Source organism: Microchirus variegatus (genome assembly GCF_963457635.1).
Source record: "Microchirus variegatus genome assembly, chromosome: 15".
NCBI lineage: Eukaryota > Metazoa > Chordata > Actinopteri > Pleuronectiformes > Soleidae > Microchirus > Microchirus variegatus.
In genome coordinates this window covers 26217238-26240152 of record NC_139816.1, presented here as the reverse complement: position 1 = coordinate 26240152, position 22915 = coordinate 26217238, and the positions used below count along the sequence as shown (strand labels likewise).

At 38.5% G+C, this 22915-nt stretch overlaps 1 protein-coding gene across 1 annotated transcript in view; it reads left to right on the top strand.

The window, feature by feature from the left end:
* Window positions 1–4844: 4844 nt before the first annotated feature.
* Window positions 4845–22915, top strand: part of LOC310937743 (partitioning defective 3 homolog) — a gene marked incomplete at both ends in the record, with an annotated part of 330453 nt that continues 312382 nt past the window's right edge. The window contains one exon of the mRNA XM_083902083.1: window positions 4845–4964. Within this exon, the coding sequence (XP_083758209.1) occupies window positions 4845–4964 (120 nt within the window). The remainder of the gene's footprint in view (window positions 4965–22915) is intronic.

Here is a 22915-nt window from a genome sequence, read left to right as displayed (position 1 = left end):
GCAACACAAAGCCAAGGTGCACATGCATTTGCACGACAATGCCAAGGTGCATACATACATGTAACCTGTGGGTTTGTGTTGAATAAAAAGAAGCCAGGGCTGAACCACAAACTCTTTTGGCAGCATTCTTACATTTGTGACAGAAAATGTAAAGGTCAAACACACATGGAGCCCACAAACACATGGAATAATAATAAAAAAAATGTTTTCATACGACAAGAAAATCTCATAAATTCAGAAGTTGCAGAACAAAATGTAAGAGTTGAAAAAGCCACGTACCTCTTCCCTGGCATATCCCAGCAGAGTGGGAGGAGGTAACACAGAAAACACACCTTCATACACAAAGGCACCCACTAAAATGTAAATGGTGAAAGACGCAACAGAAAACAAACGTTCCACATACAAACTATAGCAGAATGTATATTTTGTGGAATTATACATACTATAGTCTATACTATATATAATAATTATGATTGGCATTGTTACAGTCATCTACATTGAATGAAATGTAGATTAACTTTACCCATGAGTTAGTGAAGCTGAAAGAAATGTAACTGTTGGAGCCACGCTAATGACTAAATTAGACTAAATAAACATTGTGATGTATTATGTTTAATGTTGGCACAATACCACTATTTCATGGCTGATATCACAAACTCTATACTATGAAGTTGTTAACAACACATTTGTGCTGAGTCATCTCAAACACAACTCTCTGACTAACAAATATTCTTCTTCAAAGAGGAAACAAAGTGCCCACAACATGACTCGGCTAAATGCTGTTGCTTTACTGTCTGTGCACAGCGACGCATACGATATACGATAACAATGTTTGGATCGTGTCGGATTTTACAATTTAATCTGTCCAGTATTTACCAGTATCTGCTCATTTCTAGTTAACATTGATAAACGTATTACTGAGTGAGTATTTACTTGAATAATTTCATTGATATATTTGTGATTGTGTGTCTTTGGGATTTGCATTAGAAAGAACTAAATGATCTGGTAAAACTATTACGGTGGAAAAAAAAAAAAAAAAAAAACAACAGATGCCAATGTTGAGGAAACCAGTTCAGCGAGGATTATATTCTTGTATCTTATGTGTAGATAAAGTAGTGAAGTGAAGGATCTGCAGATCTTGCAAGTGTGTTCATGTTCACTCACTTGAACTGCATCAGTTCATGAGGAGCAAGAGCTGCAGGCAGCGAGGGAAGCTCAGTACAAAGGTTGTAGCTTTTATCGGTGAAGTGGGTCATATTGTAGGTCCAGCCCTGGGCTGACATCTTCTCCTGTACTCCAGTTCAATAATTCACACGTGTGCGTGACACAACCTTGTTATCACTAACATAAAGTGCAGGTCAAATATGCAGAGAGAATTAACAGTATATAGTACTTAACGTACTAAATCCCCCAGGTAACTGGCGGCTCGAGGGTCAAAACTGGACCACCAGGATTAATATCTGGCCCAGCAGATGATATCAGAGATCACTTCTTTTTTTTTTAAATGTCCACATTGAAGGTGCCATTCTTTATATCGTGGTGCTTTACAAAGACATTTTGTCCTGCGAACTCACAGCGATTTGCTAATTTCTCTCAGCACACAATATTAAAAGCTAAGACGTAGGACATTTACTCTCAGAACCTGGCAATCCAGTGGTGAAGCATCCCCGCGCTTCACCACTGGATTGCCAGGTTCTGAGAGTAAATGTCCGTAAAATAACTATCTTAGAAACAGGGAAATGCAGCCCGTTGAGGGCATTTCTTTCCCATTTTACTCTCATTTCATTTACACTCATTCACGTCTTAAATGAGTGTAAAACAAGTAGGTGATTAAAGAGAGTGTACACATTATCACCAGGCGACTTTTACCTTGAGTCAGCAAAAACATTATGTTTTTTTGTTCCTGAATGAAGTGGGTTTGACAGCCTGTGGCAAATTCAAGTTACTTTTTTCTTTTATCAAAATATCTTAAATGAGTCATTTTATACAAGATTGAATAGTTTAGATTAAAAGAGAAAAGTTCAGTTTAGTAGATTAAAAGGTTTCGCCTGATATAGATATGACGTATTTCTCAGAAAAACAACTTTTACTTGCCCCTGACCTCTGACAGACGTAATCACAGTCACTGCATCACATTCAAGTAAATGAAATACTCCTAACATTTTAACTGATCATAAATCAAGATGTCTTTAATTTACGATAACTTCTCAACTCAGCTCCATCTGATAAGATGTTGTCTGATTCCAGAGGAATTCCTTCAAGAAGCAGCAGGACTTGATTATCCTGTGAGCATTTATCGAACAATATTTCAGCCAGCTCCTGTGTTAATAATAAGTCTTACTCATGCCATAGTCCCTCCCTCAGGTAGAGCTGGATTGCCAAATGAACAAAGGAGGCAACGCCCGAGAGCCTGAGGCCCCCAAAGCCCCCAGGGTGCTGAAAACAGATGGTGACAGGAATCACGAAGCAGCCACTTTATTAGGTACACAGGACACCTAATTAAGTGCCAGGAGTGTGGTCTTCCATTTCTGCCATTTTCTCTTTTTTCTCTCAACCTGAAATGGTTGTGAGTGAAAATCCCGATAGATAAGGAGTTTCTTAAGGTAGATTAAAGCAAGAAATGTACTTTGTTAAGATATAAAACGACCATGATACTCCAGAAGACATTATGGAAACAACCTTAAACTATTTGGCAACTTCAGGTTGCTGGGGGGAAGGGGGACAAAGTTCTTTTTTAATTTGAATTATACTATACTTATAGTGCCTTTAAATCATCATTCTAATGCTCAGAGTGAACTTCAGCACGTCTACATGTCTAAATGTGTCGAGTTGCCGCCATGCAATGGGCAGATAAGATATTTGCATTTACCAACGGTTGAAAAGGTGTACTTAAAAAAGTGGCCAGTGTGTAAATATCACGCAGTTGGTTTTAAGGAAGCATGTGAGTGCCACAGAGTTTATTGTTCTGTGAGATTGTCAGCTCTGATAACGTGTTCATGTGTAGGGCCATGACAGGGCATTTTGATTTCATTTGGTTTATTTGACATAATGAAAATATATAAACACATTTATACTGCATCACAACTTTTTAAGGTGTCGAGGATAAACACACACTCTCTCTGTGTTTCACCCGCCAACATTTTAAGAATTTAAGATTGCTCATTTAGTGCACATTTGCCCATCTGTTCTGAATTAAAAAAAAAAAAAAAAAAAAATATTAAAGGAGTTTACTTGTTTAATTCAGTATCAACACACTTATGGACTGAATATGAAAGTGCAAATTAATACGAGGCTATTTTTGTGATTTTACTGCCCTCTAAGGGTAAAACACTACACCAGGGGTGTCACACTCATTTTCATTGAGGGCCACATCAGCGTAATGGTTACCCTCAAAGGGCCAGATGCAACTTTCATACAGAATAAATGTAACTAAATGTAACCAAATATGATGTAAAATAAAGGTAACTACTCCGTAACGTATTGCTAAATAACTTCCTGTATTTATTACTTATTCAAGTTACAAATATTATGCATTATATATGTAACCCGGTCCATGATGGTGTTTCTTGACAAACAAACAGTTTTAAGAGTCTGTATCTGGTCGGGACAGACCTGCTCACACACCTTCAGCACTGCTTCAAAATCGCAACCTCAGAAAAAGACTTTGAAGCACCGGTGATTTCTTCAGCCACAATAAAGCGAGCTTTCACTGCCACATTGTTTTTGGTTGTGGCTTTTGAGAACACATTCTGCTGCGATCACAGTCTCAATCTCATTTTCACTCGTCGCATGATGCATATACAATTATACACTGTGATCTAGTGGCGGGATGCCGTCACTTTGCGGGTAACGCAATCGCCATGCATTGTGGGAAATGTATATGGTCAACGCACGCCTTAAAGCAGCATAGACCTATTTTAACACAGATTTTTAAGACCAATTGATCAATTGCGGGCCACATAAAATGACGTGGCGGGCAACATCTGGCCCCCGGGCCTTGGGTTTGACACGTGCACGAGAGTGATACTGATTTGGTGTCAATAACGCAAACATAATTAATGACATTCTTAATGTTATATTTATATCAATAATAGTAGTCTGAGATGGTGGGAGGGGCCCCCCCCCAAAAAATCAAATTCAGCTTAGGGCCCCATAAAGGCTTGGGCCGGCCTGGCACTTATCCTCTCCTAATTTGAGACAATGTTTTTTCAGAATGCTCTGAATTGTGTATTTTAAGCAAATAAGCACATTTATACATATATAAAAAAAATCTAATTCGTGAAACCATCTTGTCGGGTCAGCTAATAACACTGGTGGGCCAAAACTGCCATGGCTTTATATGAACTCAACAAAAACATCAAAGTCCCTTCTGAATGAAGCTTTTCACACCACACATTAATCCATCAACTTTCTACAACATGAAAGCACAGAGATGTAAACAGAATGTGTTGAGTTGCGTGTTGAGGAACTGGGAACATTCTTGGTGCTTGCTCTGACATGTGTCAGTGCAGACGTGCGCTCTGCTCTGCTGTTGTTTCTCTTCTCTCTCTGTGTGCAGACGAGAGGCGGTTTGTTCTGCTGGGAACTTTCTGTAAGTGAGTGAGTGAGTGAGTGAGTCAACACACACGGCACAGAGGAGGACGACACCCTGCACCGCCGCTCGAACACACGCGTGGACACCTCTTGTCCAACCAAAGACGCGCAACTCAACACAACTAACTTGGGTCCTTTCACTACGGCTGTGGATTTATTTGTTATATTTTGCTCCCTCAACGCGCTGGAGATGGTTGTTGACGCTTGGACGCGGCTTTTTCCTCATTGGAATTAAACGCAGCGGAGGAGCAATGAAAGTGACGGTGTGTTTCGGGAAGACCCGAGTGGTCGTTCCGTGTGGAGACGGGAGTATAAAAGTGCAAAGCCTCATCGAGAAGGCGGCCATGAGGTACAAAAAGGCGATCGCAAAGGTGAGTGTCACCGCAGCCCGACACCGTGTGCTTTTGTACCGCTCTTTCCTCCAGAGTGCGCAGAGAAGCTGCGCGCTGCTGCGTCCACTCTGGAGTCCCAACATGGCGCTTCTACTCCGGCTACACGCAGGGACAGAGTGGGCTGAAGAGCCGGTGTCTCCCCCTCCTGTAGAAGGAGCCAGTGGAGACCCCCAGCTCAGATAGGGGCCCTCAGGTAGAAGGAGAAGTTTCATTGGTACTGAAATGGAAATAGAAAATCAGGAGTGTGAGCAGAAATCAACGAGAGAGAGAGAGAGAAAGAAAGAGAAGAGTGTTGAGCAATGACAGTAACAACAAAGCAGCCCGCGCTGTGTAAGAGTGAGTCAGAGTTTGAGCTGGAACTGCAGGTAGAAAATCATAGTAACATCATCAACACATGGACCTGATCACAGAATATAGTCTCCAGGACAGAAGAGTCTCAAATTCAAAGGGTCTAGGGGCCACATGAACTTCTAGTCTGGTGAGGAGGGGCCACTCAAGTGAAAAAAAAGTCTAAACAAAGTCTATGATATAGCAATAACAACATTTGATACAAAATATTATATCATTTCAAAATAAGTGTTAGTTTTTGGTTAGAAATTATAGATAATTCATAATATAAAACACATGTATAATGCAACATTGATCAGTAAATATCCATATAAATAAAGGAACAAACAGCCAAGAGTTTATTTATATCCCACTCAGTGCCTTGTGTAATCCAGTAACTGGATTTTCCATCCTTTTCCACACTGGGAGTCAGTGCAGTGATTTAAGGACAAGTGTGACATGGTCCATTTTCTTGGTGATGACCTGCATTTCCCCAATATATTTTTGTTTTACGGAGACCTATAAATGCACCAATACAGTAATCTAACCTCCTGAAAATTAAGGCGTGGACAAGTTTTTATGTGTCTTGTTTTGATGCAACAGTACAGCAACATGGCATTGCTGTAAAATGTCACTCTTACATGGACTCAAATTGACTTCCAAAAGCAACGTTACGGCATTACATCAAGGCCCGAAACTGCCCGTCATTTTCATAATCAATTAATCACTTTGTCCATACAATGTCTTAAAATATTGAAAAATGTCTATCGGTGCATCCCAATCCTCCAAATGATTATGTTCTTAAATGTCTTGCTTTATACACAAGCCAAAATTGTTCATTTTTAATGATTTCTTTGCTATATGTTGCAAACATTATTGAACGAATTGATGATTAATTTTGCAGCCCTGATTACATCCCATGTCATACAGAGAGTTTAGTTTTGCCATGTAAAGTAGGTGAACCAGACTTCATTCAGCAAAAGAAAACAGAGGAGTGAAATAGGTGCAACCCACAGTTTGGGAGTGGTAATCTGCAAAGAAATTGCTGTGTTTCCATCATGGTATGGTCCAGTTTGGTACAGTACGGTATGGTTTGTAATGGTAAAGAGAATGGACTGCAGGAGTCAGCTGACTGTCATGGACTTGTCGTACCATTTTACTCTGTTATTCAAGCACAAGGATGGGTGCTAAAGAATGGAACTGTTGTGGGCTGTTTATTTTCACCTAAAAATACATACCACACTGTACCAAACCGAACCGTTTCACTTGTTGGAAACATGTGCAACAGGAGTGATACAGAATGTAGTTGCACTGCTGTCAGTCCATATTTGTGTAGGACATGGGTGGCATGCTCGTGTAGGAGTTTGTCTGACAGCTGATGAAATAAATGTCTCTAGTTGAGATCCCAAGACCTGCGGTGTGTCAACACATCCGGATGTGCTCTCTTAGGGAGCTGTCACATTTGCAGCATGGCTCATTTTTAACAGAGAAAGAGAAAGAAAAACATACATTGTTGACTTTTAGTTCTGGTCCAGTTTGTGCTTGTGTGGGCATGAACTCTACAGGCCTAGTCTTAGTTATTCTCATTTACACTGCCATATATCATGCTGGAATCATATCAGTTATTAATTAAATCCCTGTTGAGATGGGTGTGGCCTTAGTGATATTGATCAGGAGGGTTAGTCAAAATGTGACTGCTTTTGTGTCAGCCAAACTGAAAATTTTATTTCAGTTTTACTAAACAGGTTTTGTTTGAGTAAATCAAGATGAATGCCTTCTTTCTATGTTGTACCAGCAGTTCAACAGGTCTGTTGATCTGTTGAAAAACTAACAAGCTACTACACATTCTTTGAACTTCCTACATGAGCTGTAAACCAGTCTCTCATCTCCACCTGCATTCTGCTTGACTCTAATGTCTTTATCTTATGTGTAACATATTGATTGGCTTGTTATGGCAGTTCTGTTGTGCCTTTGTATTTATTTTCCTCTTAGTTGCCAATATTGCTAGTCAGAGAGTGTCTTATCTCAGCGTTCTGTTAAATTGACTGAACCGATTGTGTTTTGATCTTCTCTGGAGACACCTGAGGGCTTCCTCGCTGTCTCAGAGGGACCAGGAAGTGTGCAACAGTCACACACTCAAGCACCATTAACTCCACAGTCAATCTGGCCCACAGTCTGTGTGGTCATGAAGGATTAATGCTAAATGGCCTTTCAGGCTCTTCATCCTGCATTTACCTCGTTTACTGCCCTCAGTCAAGTATTAAGTGAGCATTTAGCACATTGTAGACATGAATGCAGGAACAAAAGGAAGATTTTCCTTTCTCTCTAGAATGTCTTGTTGGTTAAAGTGCGTGGTGCCACATGGACATGACTGGGAGGTTCAGACGTTTAGTCCATGCCTGTCTCATTTAATTCACATATGGTTTACCATCAAAGACATAAAACAAAAGGACACTAAAACATACAGCCACTGCTCGATCCATAATTTGTGGCTCAAGCTCTTGAAATGGCTGCATCTCCAGATCATATTTTTCTTTCACTTTCCCAACTCCACCTAAATGTAGATTAAAGCCTTAAACACATAATTGCCCTTCCCCCCCACAAGTGTAGGCTTGCGGAGATGCCACAACTGAGTAAAGAGGGTGAAAAACACAGATGCAGAATGTCCTCAGGGGACAACATAGTATGGGGAAACAACTTGTATTTCTCTCTAATAGTTTATTTTATTCGTCAGCAACATATGATCAGCATGTGTTCTTTGTTTTCATTATGTGTGAAGTAAAGACCAAGAACTAATGATTTATGTTTCTTCAAAACCCGTACAGAGGCACATGATATCACAAAAATACCAAACGCCTCGCAGTCGATTTAAGCATGACTGTGTTTACATTGGATATAATGAAAACCATTTATCTAGAAAGATTGGACATTTTTGAATGATTTGTTTTGATTGATGGTTTCCATTGAGTACAACGTTTATATAGAAACCATCTGACTGAATGCTTTACATTGTTGTCTATGTTAATCACCACCTAAACACCACTGCTATGATACACCCAAGTTATTATTTTTTTATTGTCACCATGCCACATTTCTCTACACCCTTTTCAGGGCATACCCTGCTTTTCACCCTATATCAGCTGGAATTGATTTGCTTTCAGGTGCATCTTCAAATTTAGATTATAGACAAGAAAGTGATGTCAGCTTTTTTTATTTGCTATTTATGCTTGCAGCTCCAAAAAGTCACATGTTGTAGATGTTTACCAAAGCATCCAGAAACAATAGCACTCAGAGAGAGGAGACCTCAGTCATGGCTTGAACACTTTAGTCATGTATTTTCCAAGTTGTCACACAATATCTTTAGGGTTTAAATAATGTAGGACAGTGTTGGTGGAATGGTACTTGTAAATGTAAATCATTAGAATACTCTTGAATGAAAACCAGAAATCCAGTGAGCTGTCGATCATGACTATATCATGTTGGCCATTCACAAGTCCACTGTGCTGTAAACTTATTCTTTCCATCCATCCTTTGTCTACCACTTCATCCTCCACACGAGGGTAGCAGGTCAATGCAGCCAATCCCAGCTGACACAGGGGAAAAAGGTACATTGTAGACAGTCCACTGCAGGGCCCACACACAGAGGTGGACATTCACTCTCACATTCATACCTACAGTCAGAGTGTTCAAGGAGTACCCAGAGAAAACCCATGCACACATTGTTTGTCTCTATGTGTTGGCCGTGCCATGGACTGGTGACCTGCCCAGTGTGTACCCCACCTTTCACCAATGTCAGCTGGGATTGGCACCAGCGCAGCTGTAACCCACATGCAGTAGACAATGAATGCTTCCATGCAAATAAGTATGAAGTACCCAAATACTTTCACGAAGCTAACACTGTCATGTCAAAATGTATTGTAAAATATCTGACTCAGATTACCGTTTGAAATATTCAGGCCGCACATGCAAATTCAATAGACGCAAGATGATAAACAAAGAAAACAAAAGCCAGGAAAAAGGAATCTTCACTAAATACATCCAGTCTGTGCTTTTTAGGTGAAATCTCAGGTTTTGTGTTACTTATTTTTTTTTTTTTCCTTTTAAGGTGATCCAGATTACACGTTTGCTGCTAATGCAGAGCAGGCGACTGAGTCATTTTCTCAAACATTACTTCCACTAAATGAGTCCATTCATGGTTCAGAGTTGTACAACAAAGCATGAAAAAAAGCTGTGAATATTTTCTCCTTCGTATCCAAGAAAGAAAATGACTCAGAGACAGGACACACTCGCACTGAGAGCACTTGACAAAAACAAGAAAAAAACTACAGCTCCTTGGACCCACAATATTACACGACTCAGGCTCCTTGTGAGTCTGAAGCAAATTGGTGCTTTGAAATAAAAATAGCGGAAAGCTGCTTCCTTCAGCTCAGTTGAAAAGGTCAGGATAGACACTGCAGGACAAAGTAAGGCAGTTGAGTAACGGTGACTTTTTACTAACGGTTAATCAGGTAATTGTTTGGTCCATAAAATGTCCGAAAAGTGTTCTACAAACCTGGAAATGATGATGATCTCAAATGTCTTGTTTTGTCCACAAACAAATGATTCAGTTTTAATGATTTCTTTGTTATATGGAGCAAATAAATTAGGAAATATTGACATTTAAGAAGCTGTAAACCCTGAAAACTTGTGAAAAAAAACAAAAAAAAAACTGTCGATTTTCAAAATCGAGATTTAGTAATCGATTAATAATTAATTAATCAGGTCATTGTTTTAGCTCTACTGCGGAGCATCTGCTTGTAACAAAAAGGTTTGAAGCATCAAATGTTTAGGTTGAATGAGGAAAGAAACCTCTGTAACACAAGTTAGCTGCATCTGTTTCTGGAGGCGAAACCACAAGGCTCTGCCTTTTTTTAGAAGAACCATGCAGCATTGTAATTTAGAAAATTTTTAACAGCATGTTTTGCATCCACACTATTATGGAATGAGCAGATCGGTTTGACTCTTCTGGGAATTGTGAGCCCTCTAAGGAATCACTACCAAAGTTTATTATGGAGATCTATTCACACACAAAGACCGAACTCAAGCCTCTGCTTGTGCAGCTACCAGAAACACAGAGCTAATGGAGAAAGTGGGAGGTAACTTTGGAAGACTTGTCTGTGCTCATTAGCTCACTACACTCAGCGGTTCAGTGGTTATGTAATGAAGAAGAGCTGTAGAATGTAATTGATGGTAACTGAAAACGAGAAGGGTTATGGTTCAACTGTGGTCAAGCAGCAATGATTATTTTGTGGTAGTTCATCTCTACCACACCAAGAAACAAGGCATTAGACGGAAAGAAGTGTAGATTCAGTCACTCTTAACCTCTTGTTGAATTTTCTTTTGGTTTTTCCTTCTTTTGTATCTCGATCAATCTCTTTACAGTTCATTACATTGGTCTTTGGTTAATGCAGTGATATGCTTCCTTGCTTTTGCACTAAAGGTTTCCACGTGTATTTTTGTCTGTTAGGCTTGAGGATATATACACTTGCAGCTCCAAAAAGTCACATGCTGTAGATGTTTACCAAAGCATCCAGAAACAATAGCACTCAAAGAGGGCAGACCTCCACCAAGGCTTAAACACTTTAGTCATGTCTTAATATAGTGGGACGGTTCGGTTTGGTACAGTGCAGTGCATATCTTTTGCATTTCCATTAGGAATATTATCAAAATAACCAGGCCGGTATGACGTTATGGTACATGTCTAGCTGATGTAGCCATTGGGCACATCCCACACCCCGCCTACCAAGTAAAGGCTTTGCCATTCCGAACCACACCGTACTGTACCAAATTGAACTGTTCCATGATGGAAACAGCATAGGTCACCAAGTGTTACTGGCACCTGGAATGTTTACATCTTGATCTACTGGATCCAGACGACTTTCTGCATCTGTGTGTTCTTTACCTCTTTAAAACTATTACCATTTTACATAAGTATGACAAAATCCATCCCAGTCCGTTAAGAAGTCGCAGAGATACAAGCATCTGAACTTGTAAAATAGGACTTCCCATGTTGAATTTAAATTGCAGCCAAATCCGTAATCTGGATCAGACCTGGATGAGACTTAGTCTGATGGAGTGTCTGATCCTGCAAACACATACCAAATTCATTCAAATCCAATGAGTTTTAACAGAGACATGTTTTTTTCTCTCACTTAATTAACATCCTGTATAAGAGCCATGTTCCTGAATTAATCTCCAGCAGTTCTCCCAAACAGACTTGTATCATGTTGTGAAATGTATCACGTTTTACAGAAACCTTTTCACACCATTTACAAAAAAATATCACCAAGAAAACCCAAGAAGTATTGTGTTATAACACGATATTATTTTTATTTTAGCTGGAGTAGCAATAATACATTGTGTAGAAACATATAATCCTGGTGCACTTTATACAGACCATATGGATTTGAAATGAAACAGTTGACTTGTAGTTTTAAGGTGTTTGAAAATGTTCCATTTATACTAGATGAGCAGTGTAGGACTGTGGACAGTGAAACACAAGTATCTGACGCACACAGAAAGGCAACCAAGGTGTTGTTAAGGGCAGTCCTTGGGATGTTCTTGATTGTCAAAGTTAGTTGACATGGCAACAACCCCAAATCACTTGATGCCAGCTGTAGTACAGACCCGACAGACCCTCACAACAGAGAATATCAAGTGTCTTCTAGTGTTCGTGGGTAGGATATCTCCTACCCACGGCATGCAATAGTGAAAGAATGCAAACTCTACTAATACATTGAAATGAAACAATCTGACTTTATCTGCCAACGTTTATTAGTCCAATTACAATTTAGTTTATGAGCACTTCAAGGAAGTAATTTACCCTCTTAGGGCTTCATGTGTAATCCAGTTTACTGGATGTTCATAAAATAAATATTATGTCACTGTCCAAATATGTAAGGAATGCACTGTAGGTCTGACTATTAGGTATGTATTCATGTGGCTAGGCATAAGTCAATGTCAACGAGAGTGTGAGACTACTTCCATGAACTCAGTGTCCATGAATGAGTCCAAGGACATGGTACATTTACTCTTGCCATATCTTTCCCAAACAGTGACTGTCGTCATGGTCAAACTAAGATGTCCTCAGGGCCGTCACTCTGTCTAGCATGCGTCTTAGGTGTACACAGGTGCTGCACATGGAAGGGTTCATTTATAAATATTTGCATGCAAACATTTGTGACTACAACGGACAAAACATCAGCTGCTTTGGATGCTCGGTGGGCTCGAGTGTTGCACACAAAGCTGGGATCATTTTTGGCAGTAGCTTAATGCAAACAGGCCACATGCCATAATAGTAAATGCCAAGGTTTGAGTGTGCCATAGCCATTCCAAACCATTGCATGCCTGTATGTACTGTTACATTTTGTCTGTGTTGGATCTTTCAAGATCAGGGTCCATCGCTGTGGTTTTAATGATTGATACAGATTTTTTTGACATAAATGCTTCTTTTTTTTTTGCTTATCCTGTGCCCATAGTAGGACTTAACACACTATGGGAGGAAGTACATGGGAATGTTTTATGTGTGTGGATTAATTTCCTTGAAGAGATATAGGACTTTGGACTATGCTGTTCTCACTGTTCTCAATGTTATTTTAAAACTTTGACCCTGACGTGATTTGAACACGCAACCTTCTGATCTGGAGTCAGACGCGCTACCGTTGCGCCACAAGGTCCTTCTTTTTCACAGTGATGCTAGCTTTCTCATCTGGGCTAACGTTGTAGCCATCGTGTTTTGTTCAAATACCAGTTGAGATAATCCTGCTAATCATTAGTCTAAACCATTAGAAAACCATTAGAAGTTGGACAGAATAAGTAATGCACTGCTTGTGTATAGCATCGGTACACTGCTTGTTAACAGATTAGAATGTTCACACCAGACATGTGAGATGTGTTTATTTTCTTGACTAAATTTCACATGGATCCCACACAGAGAAAAGATCTGTGATCAATGATAACACTCATGGTGCGTTCCAGAGCCCATCCAAACAAATACCATGTGAGACTTGTCCTACCTGAATTGTACTAGCTCCTACTTCAAGGCGTTCCAGCAATTGAAGTCGAATGTTGAGACACATGGACGATTTTGGCGCTTTAGATTTATGTTTGAAGAGGCATTTTGACCGTCAGCAATTCAGTCTACTTACATACACAAGCTAGTTGTATATGTAAAAGCGATACATATAGATATGTAACGTCATGAGTATACTTTTACCGTAAGCCTATATATCTTCATGCTAACAGATAACAACAACGACATTATTTCACACCATAACATGAAAAACAAGTTGTGTAAAATTGCTGTCTAATACAACTCTACACACAGAAAAGTAAAGTTTAAAGCCTATTCATGTGACTCCATGGGTGCCGCCATTATTCTCCGACTTCATTTTGGTGAAGTCGGGGTAGGTCGATCAGCCCCGACTTTGCGAGTTGGAGGTCCCACTTTGACAGGCATTCCAGTTCACTTCTAGTTGGAGGTAGGACAAGTCCCACGTCCAACTGGTTTGGATGAGCTCTGGAATACAGCATTATCTTAGTAGTTTTAATCTGAATACATGAAAAACATAAAAACTCTATTTTAGTAGCTATATGAGAAGAAAGTAGAGGCTGCCACGGCCAGAAAACCCTTTGTAGGTTATAATGATATCATGTGAAGTGCAGAATCTCTGTCTCTGACCGTCTGAGTAAACAACAACAACAACAACCTCATGTGACGTGTTAAAGTCATCAACACACTGGTGGTCTGGGGAGACACGTGAGCAGGACACAGAAGACTATGTGAACCAGTCCTTGTTGTTATAACGTGCCTGCATCAATTTGGAGGGTTAGTACAAATCATGTGATTAATTCTGTATGTTTTCAGATATTTGGCACTTGACTGTTAGATGTGGTATTGGTTTCTCCACAAGGCCTCTTTGTCATATCTGTCCATTGAGGGTTGTCCTTCAAAACACTGACCCTGACGTGATTTGAACACGCAACCTTCTGATCTGGAGTCAGACGCGCTACCGTTGCGCCACAAGGTCTTGTTTGGGTGTGGTTGAGGTGTGTTATCTCGATTTGACCAACATATCATGCTTGAGTGCTTGATTGTTTGGCTTTGTATTATTTGGGACTGTGTTTTGTTAACCTACCGGTTGAGATAATCCTGACAATCATTAGCCTCAACCGTTAGAATTTGGATAGATGTCACTGCATGTGAATCGCACAATACTTGAACATAATGAAAACATAATTAATGAACTATATTATCAGCATGATATTGGTATCGGCTGATACTGGCTTAAAAATATATTATTGGGTATCGGCAAAATCACCAGATATGAAAATGACTAATGCTTCACTGTGGTCACAGTGTTTCTGTCTCTCCCTCTCTGTGTCTACGGTCAGACTGACTCCACCTGCAGTAAATTTTTATATTATATTTTATTTCTTTATTTCTATCCCCTGGCTTTGCTCATTTGGTCTCCATTTCTGTAATTGTTTGCATTGTAATGTGTACAATGTCTTTACCGTTTTTGGTGTAGCAGCGTAACAATATCAGTGTTTATGGGAAATCTTTTCAAAACAACAAAGACAATTATTAATGTTTTGTTTAAATGTGTAAATGGCCTTAGTTTTATCAAGTAGATTTCCACTGAGGCAGACTGAAGGGAAACACAGATTGTATGGTAAGGGTTCAAATCGTCTGATTAACAGATTCTCAGGCATTTGTCAAATATAGACCCTGACATGATTAGAACACACAACCTTCTGAGCTGGAGTAAGACACACAACTATTGTGTGAATGTATTACTGCCTATTGTGTTAAAAACAAAACCTAAACTGTAACACACTAACTTTTATTGACCTTCTTCTTGTCAACACCCCTACAGTGCTTACATTACACTCCCATTTGTTATCTACAATTGTCCAACAAAAGATAATCGAGATTTGAATACTGTACATCCCTGGAAAGTATGTCTTTCTGGAATGTCAAACCACCTTCTGCTTTTTATGTTGTTGCGTAAAGAGCTACAATTAGCTGATGAAAGAACACCAAAGAAAGCACTCCGGGAGTGCAAACCTTCTCTAAGGCCGCTCAGCATCCCACAGTGTCAATACACTACCATATCTCGCAATGTTAAAAATTGTTTTAAAATATTCCCATAACCTACATCCCAAGAAATCTATTTTTTACATTTTCAGTTGTGCTCACATAACCCCTATTTATATTATGGAACAACTGAGCTATTAAATGAAATGCTTCTTCTGACACTGCCAAGATGGAAAAGCACTTTCAACCTTCCTAACACATTCGTAAAGGTTGTTTTGACAGTTTCAGCTGTCCAAATGTTGCATGTCATAACATGGAGCCCCCCTTTTCTGCTTGTAAAATATACACATTCAACTACTTTAGCCCCACATTGTAGTCAAGGTAACTGTCCTAAATCTGTTATAGATCCAAGTTATAGGTAAACAGTGTTCTGAGGCAGAGCTGCCTTTGTTGAGTTAATCTTCAGTGGATAAAAAAAAAAAAAAGGCAGCTTTGCAGATCAGAGAATGTGACTGGCTTGGAAAAGTTTAATGCAAAATGAACTTCAGAGGTCAGTTAGGGTAACTGATAACTTTTGTGAGCGGTTTCGTTAGCAGAGGGGAACTGAGAGGAAAAAAGTTGTCCTCATGACTCTGCAAAGCAACATTTAACTCAACCACTGAGTGTTATTTCTACCCTCAGAGCAGCAATCCTGCAGAAAGATATTTACTTTACAAAAAGTGCTCAGCAATGGTTGATAGTTTATACGATTGGCTTGTAATGGCTTGAAGTTAACACGAACCACAAGGAAGTGAACTTATCTTTTTTTAAAACCTAAATAGCTACGGCATGGAGAGTAAAATACATTTGCTTTACTTATCTGTGAAACATATATTGTTCCTTTAGGGCCACAAGTATTGTCTATATTGACAATAATTAAATGCACTGGCATGGTCTTAATTTAATGATATGGTCCATTAAGTTATTGGGATAATACAAATCATTGTACATTTCCTTTATAGAACAGCAGCCTGTTGAATCGCCCTGAGTCGTTGCTCTTCTCATCCCACGTCTTTGTGAGATGACAACTCTTGCCTCCAGCTGGATCCAACTTTGAGCAAGTTGTAGCAAAGGCCAACTATGTGGTTTGTAGTGTTTCAACATGCAAGGCCATGCCAGGCCTCTCATGGGTGTGATACACTGTTTTGTCAACAGTTTCTTTCTGGGGCCATGATAGTAGTTACAGAGGATTAACTTTGTTTGACAGAGTAAAGCAAGAGCCTCTGAATAATGTCTATAGGAAGGAACACCTGAACCATTTATTGTGTAAAGTGCATTTTCAGACACTATATAAATAACATGATAACAATATACAGCAAATACCCCTTTTTGTTAATATTTAAATGCATGTGTTTATTTATTCATCTTTGCTTAATACTGCTAGAAATAAACTATTAAAATGCATGTTAATAGTTGAATGAACAACTGTACCAATATATATATATATAAAAACAACCACAAGGTAAAACAAAAACAAAAAAACTCCTGTTTTTCTGAGTAATTAATTTTCGGTTTGATTTTTTTTTCCTGTTTTTCTGTCAATTTTTTTCCTGATTTTCTGAGTAATTATTTATTTTTTTATTATTAATTTTATTAAATTTTTTTTTTGGTTTGTTTTTCGGAGTAATTTATTTTTTGGTTTGTTTTTCGGAGTAATGTATTACCTCCGCCAAGAGGTTATGTTTTCGTCAGAGATTGTTTATCTCTCTGTCTGTTAGTTAGCAACATAACTCGAAAAGTCACGGACGGATTTGGATGACATTTTCAGGAAATGTCCGCAATGGGACCAGGAACAGGTGATAAAATTATGGCGCTATCATTGGTTACAACACTCACTGTTTGAGCTGACAGGGTGTATTTTGTATTTCTGTGCCTACACCTTTTTTCACAGCATTTTCCCCCTAAATGATCAGACTAAAATATTAAAAACTAGAAAAGCTCTCAACCCTGACAGAGGTCTGCGCTCTCTGAGTGCAGTACGGTAGATAGTTGATGAGGCATGTATGTGCGGGAAGGAGTCACCATTGCTCTATGGGAGTCACTTGCAGGCTGGAGGTTCTCGCGAGAGTTCTCGATAATTCAGAAAAAAAAAATTACTCTGAAAAACAGGGGGAAAAATTTGCACGAAAAACAGGGGGGACAAATTGCATGAAATACAGAAAAAAAGTTTGCACGTAAAACAGGAAAAAAAAACAGTCAGAAAAACAGAAAAAGACAAAAAAACAAAAACAAAAAAATTAATTAATTAACTCTTTTTTTCAAGTGAATGCAGTATGCTTCCGTATTTCACTTTTATAATTTTTTTTTCTTAGTTTCTTTTTTTCTTTAGTTAGTATCAGTGAAGCAGAAACAGTGTTTTTAATGGCACACATGCTGACTGCAGGGAAAGCACAGGTGCAGCTAATTTCTTTAAAGATGTGTCTGTTTCACTGAGTTATGTGTGTTTGCCATGATAGTGAGCTAGCATTCACAATACAAGAACCACATACATGGAACACATCACTGAATACAGCTGTGTGTGCTTTTATACTTAGACATGCAATTCTAGTTGTGGAGATAGTTAATAGTTTTTTTCTGGCTATAGTTGTGCTAAGGAGCTTGTTGTCACTTCAAAACGTTGCTACTGCTAGCTTGTAAGACATCCTGCAGAAAAGGACCAACTGGCATGTAAGTCCAAAATTCACTCTTCCTTTTACTCGGTTTCTTTCCACCTGCTTCTGTAAAAAAAACAAAAAAACCTGCTTTTTTTCTAGCTTTCTAGGTGTTTACTTTTTCATCAGCTAGCATTGTTGTAAACCTAGCTGTATGTTGCTTGATATTAGCTAGGTTATGAATTGAATTGTTAGTTCCCACTGGAGACAATTTTTTTTTAAAATGTTGCTCATTCTGCTGCAGCTGGTTAAGTCTGCTGCTTGTTCAAATATTTATCTGCGCTCATCTACCCTCCTCTTGTCTTGAGTTTTGACCTCTGTATCACTGGTGTTATCTTGGCCTACACGACTCCCTTCTCCTAATCAGGAAGAGGGGTCATGACCACTCCCTATCTATGTCATTTGTCATTTCCAATATTGTGTGCTGTCTAACCTGTACTATCTGTGAGGCAGAATACTCTTTCTCTCGAACTCAGAAGTGACAAAGCAAAAATAATGTTATGGCACATGTTTCTATTACAGTGGCAATATAAAGACAGTTTTCATGGCATACGTTTTGTTTTGGTGGAGACAGCACAGGTGTTTCTGATAACATTAACAAAGGCTCTGTTTAATTAGTCAGGACAGCGTGACAATGAGCTTGGAAGCACTTTAAAACTGAGGCAGTTAAATGGAGCACAGCAGTCATTATTTACAATTGCTTTTCCGATTGTCACCTATCAAAAATGTCTGCCATTTAAAAAGGCCTATATATTGCATACATCCCTCTGCCCCTGCCATTGTCCCTGTCACCAAAACCCACTTTTTTTGGTGACATTACAAATTTAATGTAATGTTATGTAAATTGTGTCTTTGATAACATTAGTTCTCCAGTTTCCTATTTGTGGCTATGCACCAAATAAAGGTTGAGAAGGGACAGATGACATTTACACATTTAAAAATCTAAACAAATATTTTAAAACATTGTTTTACCCTAATAATATTGTGAAGAGCAATTATTATATCCAGTTTATCGTGTCCTGTCATTTCCATATCCCATTCTCATATCTCATGTCCCATGCCTTGTCACAGGTGACAAATTGGTCTAGGGTGGAGCCAAAGTGTGAAAAAGTGCTCGAAATGTTCTGGAATTTGACTTTAGAAGAGGTGAATGAACCCTGTGGGAAAAATGCTAGTACAGCCAGAAAGAGCAGCTCAATGAATATTGTTAGGTTTGTGAATCCTCAGTAAATGTGATACACGTTAGTAACGATGTAAAGGTGAACCTTCAGTGCTTTGCCCAGAAGCAATATCACTTCAGCTTAACAGTGACCCTTTGGTAAAAGGGGCAGTTAAAAAAAATATATAATGAAGAATTACTGGCAACGTCAGATTTATTGCTTCAGGAATTTTGCTAATTGCTTTGCTAACCCCTAAAATGACTATGTATGATTTGCAAGACGATTCATATGAATCAAAGCTCTTATGGTTTTTTCTGTTATTGGCTTATGATCCCTTAAACACATTTCTAGGGCTTTAAACCCTTAAACTCTATGTACACACAAAGCCTTATTCTTTCAAAGGATAAAGTAAACAAACATGCTTGTGAATAGTCAGTAGGCCCACCAAGCTTTTATCAAAAACCATTTAACCTACATTTTGATCTTGTATTAGCAGATCAGCCTAAATGATGTTAAACCCTAATCTGCAAATGATTCAGTGCCTCTGTGACCTCACTGTAATATGGTTTAAGTATGTAAACTTGCAGTACCCTTTAATACTTTAATAAAAAATTAGTTTAGCTTCAGGATTTTTCATTCAATATTCTGTATCAGCAAGAACTTAATTTTTCATGATGTTGGTACTGCAGCTCTGCAGTTTAGTCTCATTAAGTGATATCCAAAAAGTGTTAACTAAAGCAGCTTTAAATTTTGTAGCTTTTGATCAGCCATTTTTGTTCTTATGGGCTGTTCTCCACTAGTTGGGAATATTTATTAGATTTTTATGGCTTTCTGTAAAATCCCATTGACACAAACATACAGCATTCTCCTGTGATTGCTGTAAAGAAGCTATATATGCACTTTTCCATCACTCCTCTGAGGAAATGATGTGTTCTAGCTCAAGTGTTCAGATGAAGCATCCAGACAGATCTGTGAAATGGAAAAGGCAGGCTCAGACCTACACGAGAAAATTAAATCCTTGATGTTTGAAGGGCTTAGACGTTTGGCGAGACTGTGGGATATTGGACTTTGGGATCTATTTACATGGCCTGATTTATTTTCAGATGCTGAGTGAAAAATAATAGCCTTGACTTGTATTTTTGTGCAGAATGCAACAGAAACAAGTTTTTAGCTCTGGTTATTAAAACTAATCACATTTTTTTATTTTTTGAAAGTCCACATCAGAGATCCTTTATTGATCCTTCATGGAAAATATTGCTCCATTGTAGTATAGAATATTAAAGCATGTAGAATTGTGAGAAAAAGGTCATACGGTTCATTCTAAACTACTTTTATTTTAAATCCATTATTTTAAATAGTTAAATAGTTAATTAACTACTTTGTTAACTAATTAGATGTGTAATAATTATGAAACATACAAATCTAAATCAAGGAGCCTGGTAGAGTTTACAGCTATCGAAGTATTAATGTTTGAACTGTGCAATATTTGAATACTTTTCTGCATGCTCTGAGAACACGCACAATTTCACCTGTGCACTCCTGCACGCATGTGCAGGAATGCGAAGAATGTATGAATGAAGTGCTCTCGCCTTGAGTCAAACTCTGGTATAGTACAGTTACTCGGATTATTTATTGTTATGGAATCTCTTGTGGAGTGCTTCCAACATTGTTGCTTTCTAAGTTTTTGGTCAGTCTCTCAACACAATGGGTCAAACCTCTTGTTTTATAAGCTTGTTGACACACGCAGTTTGTGCATCAGGTAACATCTGTGTTGTATAGATCTAAGAAGGACATGTGTCATCAGTACTGAGTGTAGCTCGTGATAAAAAACGTGGCGTCCGTTTGGTTTATTGTTGTTGTTGCAATCTTCCTGACAGCTGAGTGTGATTATTGGGTTGCTTAACAGTCCTGCTCTTGTTCTGCATAGTGCCTGCTAGCTTTATTAACTTGTCAGGTTCTTCTTGTGAGCAACTTTAAAACGTATAATTTTCTTTCTTTGATGTTAGAGATCCTCTAGGTTTCTATGAATACAATCAATAAAATGAATATTCTCAAGTGGTGGATACATTGCAGCAAGCTTTTTTTATATACTTGTGTGTGTTTCCAAAACACTAGCTGCTGGAGTTTCTGAAACCTAACAGATCACATCACAGTTGAACATCAGTTTCTTCCATTCAGATTTTTAACAGCCCTTTAAAAATGCAGCAAGAAAACCACTGGTGGTGTCACGGATAAAATGAACTATGACTCAGTTCAGTTCACGTGTCCACGTAAGACATGACGGTGTGCACACATGTATACTCTCCCTACTGTGATGTCAAAATGCAGAACAGAGGCTTCATTTACTTTCTTGATAATCACACATCGCTGCAGCATAGATGAAGTTTCCAAGACAAACTCACAGTGTATGTAATCTGTGTTTCCATGATTTGTAGTTGCATTCCTAGGGAGATGCACTCGAGTACTGCATAGGCTATTGAGTAAGCTAAGGCCTATGCGAGGTAATTACATACTGCATAGTGTACACTCAACACATACAAATTGGCCATATTTGTACATGGAGTAAATGACCTACTTCTTCATTGCTCTTCAACAAGGACATTTAAAGTATGTGATTGCTGCCCAAGGCTTTAAAAAAAGCCTTGCGGTGACTGAGATTATTGTGTTCTGAATGGACATGTGTAGAGGACTAATATCACAAAAACACAAACAAATAATATCCTGACATGCAGGCCTTGCTGTGGGAAGTGTTGGTATACTGTTGTCTGCTTTGGTACTTTATCCAGATCAATAGTTATGGTCATTTCACTGCTGTTGTTCCCTGTTGTTTTATACTTGTTTTATACTAGTTATGTTTGCATAAAGAGCAACATCATTCGTTGATGGCCTTTGATATTTGGCAATTTTAATACAACTTACTTGATTTTACATCTCAAGGCATCAAATACATGTGCTTCTTCTTTCCTTTGCCAAATTACTTTGAACTATTATCACTTAGCTTTATTAAATTTTGTTGATTTCCAAAGCACACAATGACCACAAAACAAAGTAGCACCTGCATCAAGGCTTACTGCCATGAGACAATATTTCATAATACGGTTACAAAATAAGTCTATAAAAAAGTTGAGAGATCAACAGTATTCTAATATTATCCATTAAGTTTTCATCAAGAAAAAAATCCATAAAGACAGAATACAGTCCTAATTCCATTCAATCTTTACAAGATGGGATTCACTCAAAATGTTAACCGTCCCCTCTGTAGTAAATCTGACATTTCATGAAGTAAATGAACTAATCCTGATTGCCAAATATAACATATAAAAGTGTATTATTGCTGGCGTTTCCCTATTTTTCTGCATTTGCCAGTTCACTGGTACTGATGATGAGTCGAGAAGAGTGTAGCAAGTTGATGATTACAAACAAGTTGCACCACAGTTACACCCTAATCATTAGGGTCAACTGAATTCCGATACACATTTCAATTGAATGTGAAACCATGATTATGCAGCTCATTTGATTTCAATGGCCAAAACAGAGATTTTGCTCACTGATGAATATGTAAAGTGGTGGATTTATCTGTGCAGAGTAATTTCCTGCCCAGACATTTTCTGGTTATATGAGTAGAACATGTAGTGGGATGATTAGTGTTTGCTTGGACCTTGAAATGGGGTCATT